The sequence below is a fragment of the Taudactylus pleione genome, unplaced genomic scaffold (assembly GCF_031769625.1).
Source record: "Taudactylus pleione unplaced genomic scaffold, aTauple2 ptg000250l, whole genome shotgun sequence".
NCBI classification, from domain to species: domain Eukaryota; kingdom Metazoa; phylum Chordata; class Amphibia; order Anura; family Myobatrachidae; genus Taudactylus; species Taudactylus pleione.
This window is the reverse complement of record NW_028284652.1, coordinates 5118540-5132500: the sequence shown is the minus strand read 5'-3', so window position 1 is coordinate 5132500 and position 13961 is coordinate 5118540. Positions and strand designations below refer to the sequence as shown.

Genomic DNA, 13961 nt, shown 5'->3' with positions numbered 1-13961 from the left:
TGTGCTGCTGACTTCCTGCTCGCCCTGGGCAACCTGGAAAACCCGGAATTCTATATTTCCAGTTTGAGCTGTGCATCCCAGAAGTCCCGGAATTCCAAACTTCTTTTGTAGGTGCAGAATTGGCTAATCTTGTTCTCCTCTCCCTTGAAGGGAGCTGATCCCACCAGAATGTGGGCGATTTAGGTGAGAGACCAGCCCTCTCACCACAATACAAATATACATATATATATATATATATATATATATATATATGTATATACAAACCACACACGGCAGCACTCACGGATATTTTAACAAGGGGTCACATCGACCTCTCAGCCATTCAACAGTTTTGGTTTAATCAAATACCTTCGGCAGGAACATGTTCCTGATGAAGGTCTTTTAATAAACCAAAACTGTTGAACGGCTGAGAGGTCGATGTGACCCTTTGTTGAAAACTCCGTGAGTGCCGCCGTGTGTGGTGTATATTTCTCTGAGGAGTTGGAGGGCACTCGACATTCACATTTGTGTACAAACAGCCTTGCGGAGTGCCGAGTATTTTGCTTTATATATATATTTCATCTCAATCGGTGCAGGGGTGCATAACCGGACAGACAGACCGATTTTATATATAAGATTTGCCTCTGTGCCTTGTACAGTTGCACTAGCTGTGCTATGGCAAATTCCACTCCCCAAAAGTAATATCACATCAATTACCATAGGCAAATGCAGGGGGGGTTTCTGGCTGCCTGGAAACCCCCCTCCCCAGCCCACACCATGACCACAATAGAAATAGTAATATAATAGAATTTTACTAGTGCTGCATGTTCTTCTCAGTATCAAAAATTTAATAATTAGCACCACCTGTAGATCTTTTAACATGTATCCGACAGTAATAAATAACCTGTGCACCAACTAGGAGATCTGGAAAACATGCACTGTTAGGGATGCACTGCTTTAGAGCCCAATATGTAGATATATGTCTAGGGCAGTGCTAGGTTCTTCTGATGCTCCTCCAGGCTCCCGGACTTGCTCCAATAGTCTGGAATGGTGCACACATCTAAAATAAACACATTCAACTCAGGCAGGATGGCCCTACTGCCGCATCTAATGGCTTACTGTGATCCCTGGTCCTGTATATGCTGGAATTATTACACACAATACACTTTATATGACGCATATAATGGCTTACTGTGATCCTGTATATGCTGGAATTATTACACACAATACACTTTATATGACGCATATAATGGCTTACTGTAATCACTGGTCCTGTATATGCTGGAATTATGACACACAATACACTTTATATGACACATATAATGGCTTACGGTGATCACTGGTCCTGTATATGCTGGAAGTATGACACACAATACACTTTATATGACGCTTATTAAAGCTGGTTATATACTAATTCTGCCCTCTTCATGGACTGGCCACACTCGCTCTAAAGTCAAGGATTTGGAAACCTCCCTCTAGAATTCCTGCGTTTGCCACTGATTACTAATCCTCTATTTCCTCATATCAGTCTTTCTGCACAAGAAATTGTTATCTTGGGTGTGACTGGAGAGACCGACTGGTCATATAACAAACTTCAATATTTATGCAGCATGCTGTAGGCAAAGTATCAAAGATTACATAAGTATGTGTTGATGAGTAACTTATTAAACATGTGTCTGTTTCCAAGAACCATTACCTGCATGTAATTTCTTTTGAAAAAACGTACAGCAAAGAAATGGAACCGAAACTAAGTGCATGAAGTATATAAAGGGCTGCCTACAGTGATAAAGTGTATTGTTTTTGCAGCTGTGGGGTTGGTAAGTTCTGGAGTGACTGCTGCACACTTACATTACAATGATCACATAATATGTATTATAACACAATCATTTACTGAACACATGAGTATTTATTTGCAGTAATAATTGTATTATTTTTCTAATTTTAAAACAAGTTTTTCATTTAACATAATATACTTAGGTGAGATACTGGTTTTGGCAAGACACACAGGCATTTTAGTTTTACACATAAGTGCTGTTACCCATGACAAAGGTAAATGTTACATAGATTTTGTATAATTGCAAAAGTAAAAGTATATTTCACCCTTTAATATATACTGTAGATCCATAATTGTGTGCTGGAAGACGTGAATCTGCTGAACATGTCTCTACAAGTAAGTTACCAGACAAATACTGACGCGTACATGTACTTAAGGATATATTATATATCATACATATATATATATATATATATATATATATATAATTATAAATATACTTGTTTTATTGCAACTGGATAGATAGATAGATAGATAGATAGATAGATAGATAGATAGATAGATAGATAGATAGATAGATAGATACTGCATATGTCACACAGAAAAAATCAGGCTACATGTGTCTCATACAGTACTTGCCTACTTTTAAAAAAGCATGTCAGGGAGAGTGTGAAAGCAGCACCTAGGAGCATGGCGGTAAAGTGGGCGTGTACTGCTACATCTGAGAGGCGTGTCATAAAATTAATTTACATCCAAATGTAAATGAGCTCCAAAGCAGTCAGTAAGATCTACTTGTTGATGAAAACACACTGAACACTTTTCAGAAAATGTATGTAGCCATAGGGAATATTGTGCCTCCTCATAACCAATGCAGGGAGATGACACTAAGGATCCAATTGGAATGTATATATCTCTGGTTTTTTTTTAAATATGTAACAGCCACACAATGGGGGCAAGGTGCAATCAGGGAGATTGGTGCACTCTTCAGGGAGTTTGGTACTATTTCAGGGAGTCTCCCTAACAATCAGGGAGAGTTGAAAAGTATGCTGTGTTTGAGTAGCTTTGAGATATATGCCTATGCCTTTATATGGGGATCGGTATGAATGACCACTGGACCTATTTCCGACGGTTCAAGTCCCGACAGTGGAAGCCCGGCAGTCCTGAAAATCCCGAAGGTAAGTTGTTTATCTATCGCTAACCCTCTCCCCCGCCTAGAGCCTAACCCTGACCCACCCTGTAAGTGCCTAAACCTAACCCCCCCTTCCCCGCACCCTAAAACTAAGACTCCCGTGGGGGGGGGTGCCTAACCCTAACCTTCCCCGGGGGTGCCTAACGCTAACCCCCCCTTCCCCTACCCTAACCCACCTGGGGAGTGTCTAACCCTAAGTCCCCCCAGGAGCCCTGAAACCTATCCCTCCCTCCCTTCGTTCGGTATGCGGGGCGTCGGGCTCTCGGCTTAGGTCTAATGACAGGCGTCTGGATTTCGACGCCTGTCATTATTACCCTGCCGGGATTTCACAGTCAGGAAGCCGACGGTCGTCATTTGGACCGTCGGCATCCCCACTGCAAAGCTTTTATATGTAGTGATTTAAATAATTTGGAAATGTGAATCCTATGCAAACCGCATCACAACAAGGTAACAAGGTGTGGGGGAGGGGTGTATGAGGGGGGTTACACAGAAAGGGAGAAGGGGAAAGTGCACAGCTGCAGTACAAGGTGTGGGGGAGGGGTGTATGAGGGGGGTTACACAGAAAGGGAGAAGGGGAAAGTGCACAGCTGCAGTACAAGGTGTGGGGGAGGGGTGTATGAGGGGGGTTACACAGAAAGGGAGAAGGGGAAAGTGCACAGCTGCAGTACAAGGTGTGGGGGAGGGGTGTATGAGGGGGGTTACACAGAAAGGGAGAAGGGGAAAGTGCACAGCTGCAGTACAAGGTGTGGGGGAGGGGTGTATGAGGGGGTTACACAGAAAGGGAGAAGGGGAAAGTGCACAGCTGCAGTACAAGGTGTGGGGGAGGGGTGTATGAGGGGGGTTACACAGAAAGGGAGAAGGGGAAAGTGCACAGCTGCAGTACAAGGTGTGGGGGAGAGGTGTATGAGGGGGGTTACACAGAAATGGAGAAGGGGAAAGTGCACAGCTGCAGTACAGGTGTGGGGGAGGGGTGTATGAGGGGGGTTACACAGAAAGGGAGAAGGGGAAAGTGCACAGCTGCAGTACAAGGTGTGGGGGAGGGGTGTATGAGGGGGTTACACAGAAAGGGAGAAGGGGAAAGTGCACAGCTGCAGTACAAGGTGTGGGGGAGGGGTGTATGAGGGGGTTACACAGAAAGGGAGAAGGGGAAAGTGCACAGCTGCAGTACAAGGTGAGGGGGAGGGGTGTATGAGGGGGGTTACACAGAAAGGGAGAAGGGGAAAGTGCGCAGCTGCAGTACAAGGTGTGGGGGAGGGGTGTATGCGGGGGGTTACACAGAAAGGGAGAAGGGGAAAGTGCGCAGCTGCAGTACATGGTGTGGGGGAGGGGTGTATGATGGGGATTACACAGAAAGGGAGAAGGGGAAAGTGCGCAGCTGCAGTACAAGGTGTGGGGGAGGGGTGTATGATGGGGATTACACAGAAAGGGAGAAGGGGAAAGTGCGCAGCTGCAGTACAAGGTGTGGGGGAGGGGTGTATGATGGGGATTACACAGAAAGGGAGAAGGGGAAAGTGCGCAGCTGCCGTACAAGGTGTGGGGGAGGGGTGTATGAGGGGGTTTACACAGAAAGGGAGAAGGGGAAAGTGCACAGCTGCAGTACATGGTGTGGGGGAGGGGTGTATGATGGGGGTTACACAGAAAGGGAGAAGGGGAAAGTGCACAGCTGCAGTACAAGGTGTGGGGGAGGGGTGTATGAGGGGGGTTACACAGAAAGGGAGAAGGGGAAAGTGCGCAGCTGCAGTACAAGGTGTGGGGGAGGGGTGTATGATGGGGATTACACAGAAAGGGAGAAGGGGAAAGTGCACAGCTGCAGTACAAGGTGTGGGGGAGAGGTGTATGATGGGGATTACACAGAAAGGGAGAAGGGGAAAGTGCACAGCTGCAGTACAAGGTGTGGGGGAGGGTTGTATGAGGGGGATTACACAGAAAGGGAGAAGGGGAAAGTGCACAGCTGCAGTACAAGGTGTTGGTCACTGTTAAGTGCATTTAAAGCAAAAATTCAGGGTACTATAACTTTAAATGATAGGTTGTATTATGACAATAATATCTTAGTACAAAGACCATTCCTTTTTGGGAGTAAAAGATGCAAAGCAATAAAATTATCATTTAATATAGAATAATTGTTATGAGAATAAACCAAATGTTCTGGTTGGTTATTAGTCACCAAATAGAGAGATCAATTCATGGGTTCAAAAAGTCCAGTTCTGTAATGATCCCCATAAATGGTAGATGCAGCATCTGGTTGAGATATTTGGCTCATGCTAATCAGTTTTTCTTGGCTAGTCCTCTCTCTGCGTTCTTGTAAATTGAGAAAAATAAAATACGTTTATTGCCATAAAGGAAAAGCCACATTAATACATATACATTGTGGAGGCAGAGATTTGGGAAGGTCTCTTTTGACTATGCAGCATGTGAGTCTGTACCATACATAGGATAGCACGGACAGCTACCATATTAGTACCTGGAACTTGAAAAGTAAATAAGCTACATACATGAAGGGCGATAAAGCTGGAATTGTTATGGGGAGTTTTATACTAAAAATAGAAAATAGGGGGGGTGGGCATCTAAATGTTGACAGGGATAAGAACATATATACACTACAATGCATACCTCCCAATTGTCCCTCTTCCAGCGGGACAGTCCCGTTTTTCTGGGACTGTCCCGCTGTCCCACCCGCGGGCCGCAGTGTCCGGCGGTAAGGGAGAAGTTGGGGAGAGCACAAACCACTGCTCTGCATAGCAGAGCAGTGGGTGTGCAGGAGGAGAACAGATGCTGTGTGCATGCATCTGTTCTCAAGTGTACGGGCTGCATGGGGCTGACCGGCATCTTGCAGAGTGCTGGGCACACCCCCAAAGTGCCGAAAACGGGGGAAGCTGCGAGGCTCCACCTCATTTTTAGTAGACCCCGCCCCTTTCCCCATAAACCACACCCCTTTTTGGTTGCGCGCGACCTGTCCCTCCTTTCTATATTGAAATGTTGGGAGGTATGCAATGGAAAGGCAGAGATAAGAACATATATACACTACAATGGAAAGTCAGAGATAAGAACATGTATACACTACAATGGAAAGGCAGAAATAAGAACAAATATGCACTACAATGGAAAGGCAGAGATAAGAACAAATATACACTAAAATGGACAGGATAATTTTTAATATGTTGCATAGAAACTATAGAAATGGTCCTTTTGTTTGTTTTTTGTTTGTTGTGCTTTATTGTTATAGGATTTATTGTTTTTCAAAAAACCATTCTTCAGTCTTAATGATTTGCATTGTTTTGTACATTCACAGGGTCCTTCTCCCATGCCTGGTGACTTAATAGAATTCTTCCGCCCTGCTTATCAACATTGGGCTGTTTATGTGGGACGTGGATATGTTGTCCATTTAACAGGTAAGAAGACCATAAATGAATGACACCACACAGGGTTTTTGTATAATATGTTAGGAATAAGGGGCTGATTTAACAGGAATGGGCATGTAATACTGACAGTTGGGATGCCTCCTGTGAAAATACCAACAATGGCATCCCGATGGTCATTATCCCGACGGGGGTCGGGTAATTATACTAACCCTCCCTTATTGTAGCCTAACCCTATCCCTCCCTGTTTGTGCCTAAACCTAACCCTCCCCCTTAGTGCCTAACCCTAACGCCCCCCAGTGGTGCCTAACCCTCACCCCCCTATTGGTGTCTAACCCTACCCTCCCCCCAAAATCTAACGCTAACCCCGGTATGCTACCTAAACCTAACACTGCCCCCGCGGCTAACAGCTAAGACGCCCCCACTCGATTTGGCGAGTTGGCGTCTTGTCTGTATTGCATCGTCGATATTAAGATAGGTGCCGGTATTTCGACGCCTAACTTAAGTCCCGTGTCGGACTTTTAATGACGGGATTTAGACCGGTGGCATCCTGCCCGCCGGTCTGCTAACTACATCCCGATTTAACATTAATTTTGCCCCAATAATTTTAATTTATTTTCTTTTTTTAGCAACCTATTTACTAAATGTTTTTTTTTTTTTTGCACTTAATAATTTAAAAGGAATGGATACAAAAACATGAGGAGGGTGTAAGGAAAGGGGGATGGGGGACAAAAACATAACCATCCAATGACATATATGGAGAAGAGAGGTAACAACATATAATAGGTATTATGAGAATAGTATCAACAATGAATTGGGACAGAAACTCTAGCTACGCTCCACATGGAATTAGGGTCAGGAGAGGACAACTGGTTAGAGGCCAAGGGACAGAGGCTAAAGGCGGAGTGGGGCCACAATTCTCCAACAGAGCGTGCTCTGACATTTTGCTGCATTCAATATATGCCATATCAATTGTTAAGACACTTCAGGGATAGGTCTAGGAAGCAATGAGTATGGTAGTAAACTAATGACCTGAACATTAGTGATAACAAATATTAAGTGCTAAATTTCCTTCCACATAACAGATATTTTGGGATAGTGCCAGAATATATGGGACATACCGCTTTCCGTCCATACTCCCTCCAACATAGTGGACAGGAGGAAAGGTATATAGTATGGAGATGTTGTGGAACTAGGCAGCAAGATAGATACATTTTATAGTTAAGCAAGGAGATGGGGCACTAGCTTCCAGAAGGATCTTACCGAGTTTGGGGATAACTACTATTTCTGAGTTCAGAGGGCTGAGATGAGGACTTTTTGACTTTGTATGTAATATATGGCCAAAAGACCATCTCGACCTGGAGTGAGGGCATTTTTGAGAGTTTAAATGGTCTGAGTGATCTCTTCTAAATAAACATTCTTATTAAGCAAGGAGAGTAGGGAACAGGAATCCAGAAACTTGTTAATGTGGGCGTCCAAACTGGAATCCGACTGGCAATTAGTGGGGAGGTCATAATGTTTCAGATAAAATTCTTGAAATTAGCTGAATTTGTGAGTCCCTCATGTAGTGGATTCTCTTACAAGTACGACGAGCATATAGTTTAGCCACCAACAAAGAGTCTGCCTTGTCCCCTCAACCTATGTTCATGGCCGTAGCTAGGGTAGTGCGGCCGATGCCATCGCACAGGGCACCACAGGTCAGGGGGTGCTGTTTGGGCCTGTCAAATTTCTGTTTATTATCATTCTTGCTTGTAGCTTCCTCTTATTTCATCCCCAGCATTTCCTGGCCTCTCCTATCTCTTCCCTGGCCCTTCCCCATGAAGCCCTGGCCCTTTTTTGGGTGCATTATGTCCCTCTGAAAAATGAGGGGGGCACCAACGCTCTTTCTGGTACAAGGCACCAAAAAGTAAAGTTACGGCTCTGCCTATGTTACAAGCATTGTAACGTTTTAGCTGCATTTGCGGAGAGAATCTGATTATGTTGTCCCTTCAGAGAGATCAGCTCATTATACTTTGAACGCTGGGGAGGATATGTTCTGGTGAACTCTTAAATTTCAGTCTCCAGGTCAAGAATTCATTGGCTCACTTTGAGCTTCTGCTTTAGCTAATGAAATAATGTGCCTATAATGGTAACCTTATGGGCCTCCCAGACCACTGTTGGGAAATTTCAGAGGATTCATTAAAACAGAAAAATTCCTCAAGTACACATTCTATTGTCGAGACATTTTCTGATTTAAGATGTGCAGTGAGTTGGGCAGAGATAGGTGTAGAAGAAGGAATGGAAATCACTACTGCTAAATGATCAGTCCACAACACAGGAGCATTAATGAGATAAGCCCTTAACTGCAAGGGCATTAAGGAGAAATAAGTCTATGCACGAGTGAACATTATGTATGGGGATGAGGTGAGTGCAGAGCCGGATTTAGATCTCATGGGGCCCTAGGCAAGATACCAGTTTTGGGACCCCTCTCCCTCAAACATTCCATAGCACTATATTTTAATTTCTGATTCTCAGCACAGAACCCCCTCCTCCTCTCACAGCACAGACCCGCTCTTTCACTGACCCCTCTCATAGATCCCCCCATGCAATGCCCCATGTACTAGTACCCCTTATACAATACCTCCTGTAGCAGTGCCTTTATGCAATGCCCCCTGTAGCACTGCCCATTATGCAATGCCCCCTGTAGCAGCGCCCATTAAGCAGGGCCCCTTATGCAATGCCCCCTGTAGCAGTGCCCATTATGTAATGCCCCCTGTAGTTGTGCCTTTTAAAGTAGTGCCCCTGTAGTAGTAGTGCCCCTGTAGTTGTGCCCTTTAAGTAGTGCCCCTGTAGTAGTAATAGTGGCCCTGTAGTAGTAATAGTGGCCCTGTAGTAGTAGTAGTGGCCCTGTAGTAGTAATAGTGCCCCTGTAGTAGTAGTGGTCCCGTAGTTGTGCCCTTTAAAGTAGTGCTCCTGTAGTAGTAGTGCCCCTGTAGTAGTAATAGTGGCCCTGTAGTAGTAGCAGTGCCCCTTTAGTAGTAATAGTGGCCCTGTAGTAGTAATAGTGGCCCTTTAGTAGTAGTAGTGGCCCTGTAGTTGTGCCCTTTAAAGTTGTGCCCCTGTAGTAGTAGTAGTGTCCCTTTAGTTGTGCCCTTTGCCCCTGTAGTAGTAGTTCCCCACCCCCCGCCCCCTACTTACCCGACTCCACGCGGCCGTCGTCCGGGCTGCCGCTCCCGCTGCCGTACTGACTGGATCTAACTTGATCCAGCAGTCGCGGACGCGCAGGCTCCTCACGTTGCGGGTGACGTCATGACGTCACCCGCGCAGTGCATCACTGGGAACGCTGGCTCTGAAGCGATCGGAGGCTTCCTTATCCTCCGATCACTTCAGAGGCCAACATTCACTGGCCCTGTACTGAAACGCCACCTCCTCCTTCCCTGTCCTGGTAGGAGCAGGGCTCTGGACATGGTGCTGCTGCTGCTGGCACCGGCCGGTGAGAGGAGACACAGCAGCAGCACGTCCAGAGCCCTGCTCCTACCAGGACAGGGAAGGAGGAGGTGGCATTAAAATGCAAGCTCTCTCCAGGGCCGGATTCCGGGGGGGGCCGTGGCCGAGCCCCTTGGGACCCGCCGGGCCCTAGACATCCGTTACATTCTTAAGTCTTTTAGATTCACAGAGAGAGTGGCTAATTTTCACATTTTGGGAACAATCCCAAAATGGATCCGGAACAGCATTAAAACCACCGCTGACCAGTATGCGCCCCTTCTGTAATTTCTCCAAACCAGAGAAAAAGACTTGCAGGAAGGCACTCTATGAGACTGACAATGTTGGGCAACGATAATATTGAAATGGTCATGAGGGTCAGAATAAGAGTGTTCAATGTTTAAATCAAGGGATTTGTGTTTATATACAGCTGTGGCTTATGGCTCTATGGCAGGGGTTCCCAACCACGGTCCTCAAGGCACACTAACAGTCCAGGTTTTAAGGATAGCCATAGTTGAGCACAGGTAACTTAATTAGTACCTTAGTTATTTAGATTTAACCATCTGTGCTTAAGCATGGATATCACTAAAACCAGGACTGTTAGTGTGCCTTGAGGACCAAGGTTGGGAATCAGTGCTCTATGGTACGTGGAATAAAATGCCTGGGGAACAGCTTTAAAGGCCAGGGATGGGTGGAGATATCTAAAATGAGTCTTTTGAAGCATAATAATGTTGGCTCGTTGTCTCCTGAAAAACAACACCACAATCGTTCTCTTCGTGGTGGAGTTTAAACTATTAACATTTAAAGTCAAGACATTCAAAGTCAAATATGAAAGGAAAGCTGATACTCATATTGATACCAAGCTTGAGCATGTGTAGTTGAAGGAAGGATGGATGTTGAGGGAGTAGAGGGAACCCAATAGGGTATTGAAGGGAACCATGACAACATGGAAAGGGAGAGGGATAGTCAAGGCTCAGAAGACTTGAAATACGACCAAGGGCCCCACTACCTGTAGGGACCCATGGACAATCGTTGGGGAGGCCTGGAAAGTGAGTTACCAATATAGGACATATACAGAATGTCACAAACAAAGGAGGAAGAAAGTAAAAGTTTATTTTCTTATCGCTGCATATGCACAAATGTAACAAACAGGCAACAATGGGCTAACGCCAAATAAAGATGGCATTTTCTAACAGGGCCTAGCTCCAAAAAGTTAACTTTTTGGAAATTGGTAAATGGGGCATTTTTTGCAGTCCCCATAGAAACCTATGGGGACTGCATTTGCGATTGTAAAGACGGGGGCTGTGGTAGGTATCTCCAATACATACGCCGAAGCTCAAAAAATGGTCCTCTGAAAACAGATGGCTTCAGAGTGTTTGGTGTATTTTTGGGCTTAATAAATAGGTTCCTAAATGTATTACAATGAAATGTACAGTAACATTTGTTTATACTGTATGTACAGTACTGTAGTAATGCTGGAATTCAGAATCATTGCATCACACCTTACAGTAATTACATATGTATGCATCGTTACATCCAAAATATCTAATTTAGGAGAATTACTGTATTATTCCAAAAAAAGCTTATTATTTTATATATGAAAGGAAAAACGAGGATCGTGTTGTATGAGACAGCAGTTTGCCTTAAGCAAAAAGATTTTGTAATTTGAATTTGATTTTGTCATTTGAAACAGTCCTTGTTTAAAACCCCAGCTTGTAGCTAACATTCACCATTATACTGTATTGCATATCCTATATCCCCAATACACAGGGATGCAGGTTGAATGTGCTGGAGCTCAACAGCCACTTTCTTGAACAGGAAATGTTATGTAATAATTCCTCTTTAATGAGGCCTACAACTAATACAAGTTATTTTACTATGCTACCATTAGACCAAGATGGATTGACAAGTGTATCCTCAGCATTTGGAGGCAAAGCTGTAGTGAGAAAAGAACATATTGAGAAAGTTGCTGCTGGCGACATCTTCAGAGTGAATAACAAGTACGACAAGAAGAACTCTCCTTACCCACCAGGAAAAGTTGTGAGAGCAGCACTGGAGCGGGTTGGGGAGGTGTTGGACTACAGCATCACCAGTAGCAACTGTGAGCACTTTGTAACAGAACTGAGATACGGCGACAGCTTTTCCCAACAGGTATTGTATGAGTCACAGAGTAGCGTAATATGTTTGGTATAGAATACAGTGTGAGTATGGAATCTCTCACTTTATTACACGTATACTCACTTTTCACCTGTTACATCACAACTAACTTCAATGGCAGAATCATTTAAAAAATGCAAAGAAATCTCAGTAAGTCCAAGATTAGGCATACTGAACATATAGAGGGACATGTAATAGCCAGCAAAATGCAGGCATCAGCAAGATCCAGGCGAGTCTGCGCAATTTTACTCTTTACTCGGCCTATACATGAAGGGGTTACTGCCGGCGATGATATCACATTACATGGTAAAGTCTATTTAACATATTTTCAGCACAGTCTGAACAGAACAAATACATAGAGTCTTTATTTCTAGAAGCTATACTAAAATCATTAGTGCTTAAAGAAATGTCATTCACAGATGAACGTCCTATAAAAATATAAATAGTATAAAATAAAATGTGTATTTTGCTAAAATTAAAATGTCTTTGAAAACAGATATTTTCTATTATTAAAAGCAACTTTTGAATACAATTTTGAATGCAACTGACCCTATACAAGTCAGTATTATTTTTTATTGACGTTGGCTATGTATTTCTTTCTAATACCAAACATTAAGAAAACCTAAAGGACTTACACACTTTTAAAAGAATATAGTGTAATTTGTATGCCATACTGCAAACTCTTTACAAGTTTTTTTTCAAAGTCATTTTTATAGAATAACCCCCTAAAAGGACTAAACGAAAGAATGAATTTCCATGTATATACTAGACCCCATTTACCATGTGCGTTCGTGCGTAACACCTAGGTTTTGTGCAATGACCCTAGATGGTCCACTCTGAGAACATTAAGGAGGCAAGAGACCACTAGTGGGGTGTCTAGGTGACATATTTACCAAAGTTATATTACGGGAAACCCCTAATAACAGCCACTTTTTGGGATCCCCACAAAAGCTAAGTATCTCCTGGATGTAACAAGGAGGGGCCGCAGCAGATCATCTCCTATAGCTGCTGCAGTCTCCTCATGTCCTACCACAAAAGCAGCTTCTGCTAAACTGTAAAATGTATGAAAGCTTGGCCCCGTTATCTAACGCCATCTTCTTATAGCGTTAGTCCATAGTAGCCTATATGCTCCCCTTTTGCATGTTTTACCTCCAGATTCCTCTCCATCTGCCCCACTGGCGCATTCAGATATTGTTCAGAAATGTCACAAAAAGCAGAGACACCAGGCTTATATCGTCAATACATCTGAATATAACCCTTTTCCTCTACTTTCTCAGGTGGATGATGCCTTTGTGGGGGCGGGAGTTGGAGCTGGTGTACTTGTTGCAAGCATTATAGCAGGTGTCATGATTACCTCTATGAGGAATAAAAGACAAAAGCAATAAATAGGATGGACAATTATTACCACAGGACTGCAGAACATCGCAGAGATAATACATTATCTCCAACTTGTATTATGGGAACTATTGCTATAAGCGTATTAGGTGGCTATTAGGGATGTGTGCCGACCCCAGTGTTTTGGTTTTGGATCTGTATCTCCTTCAAGGTTTTGGATATGGATTTGGTTTTGCAAAACCACCCTCAAGTGTTTAGGTTTTGAATCTGGATTTAAAAAAAAAAATAAGTAGATAAGTTTTAAAAACAGCTAAAATCATGTAATTTATGTAATCCAAAACTTGAAATTCGGAACCGCAAAAAAGATCAGAACCGCGACTCGGATTTACCCGGATTCAAGAAATTCTGGTGGATTCGGATTTCTGGAGAACCAAACTGCACATCTCAAATGGTTATGTAATAGGGTTCAAGATTATGGAACCAGCATGAGTTCACCACTAAATTTAAATGTGAATATTTTGTGACTTAATAAACTGTTATAATTGTTAAGGTGAATTTAGCTGTAATGTATTTTGGAAGTAAACTTTGTTCTACAAATAAAGATAATACTGGAATATTTAAAACCATGACTATTTTTTCTGTTACGTTGTAAGGAGGTTTGGTTAATGTACAGTATATGGGGAAAAAGCATCATGGTTGTCAGCTTCCA

General features: G+C 43.5%; 1 protein-coding gene across 1 annotated transcript; it reads left to right on the top strand.

Moving 5' to 3' along the window:
• Positions 1–2074: 2074 nt before the first annotated feature.
• LOC148515347 (phospholipase A and acyltransferase 3-like) lies at positions 2075–13736 on the top strand. Its single transcript, XM_088480143.1, has 4 exons — positions 2075–2149; positions 6232–6331; positions 11652–11911; positions 13195–13736. Exons 1-4 carry the CDS (start codon positions 2138–2140, stop codon positions 13300–13302), a joined length of 480 nt encoding a protein of 159 aa, XP_088336269.1. The 5' UTR covers positions 2075–2137; the 3' UTR covers positions 13303–13736.
• The last annotated feature ends 225 nt before the right edge of the window (positions 13737–13961 follow it).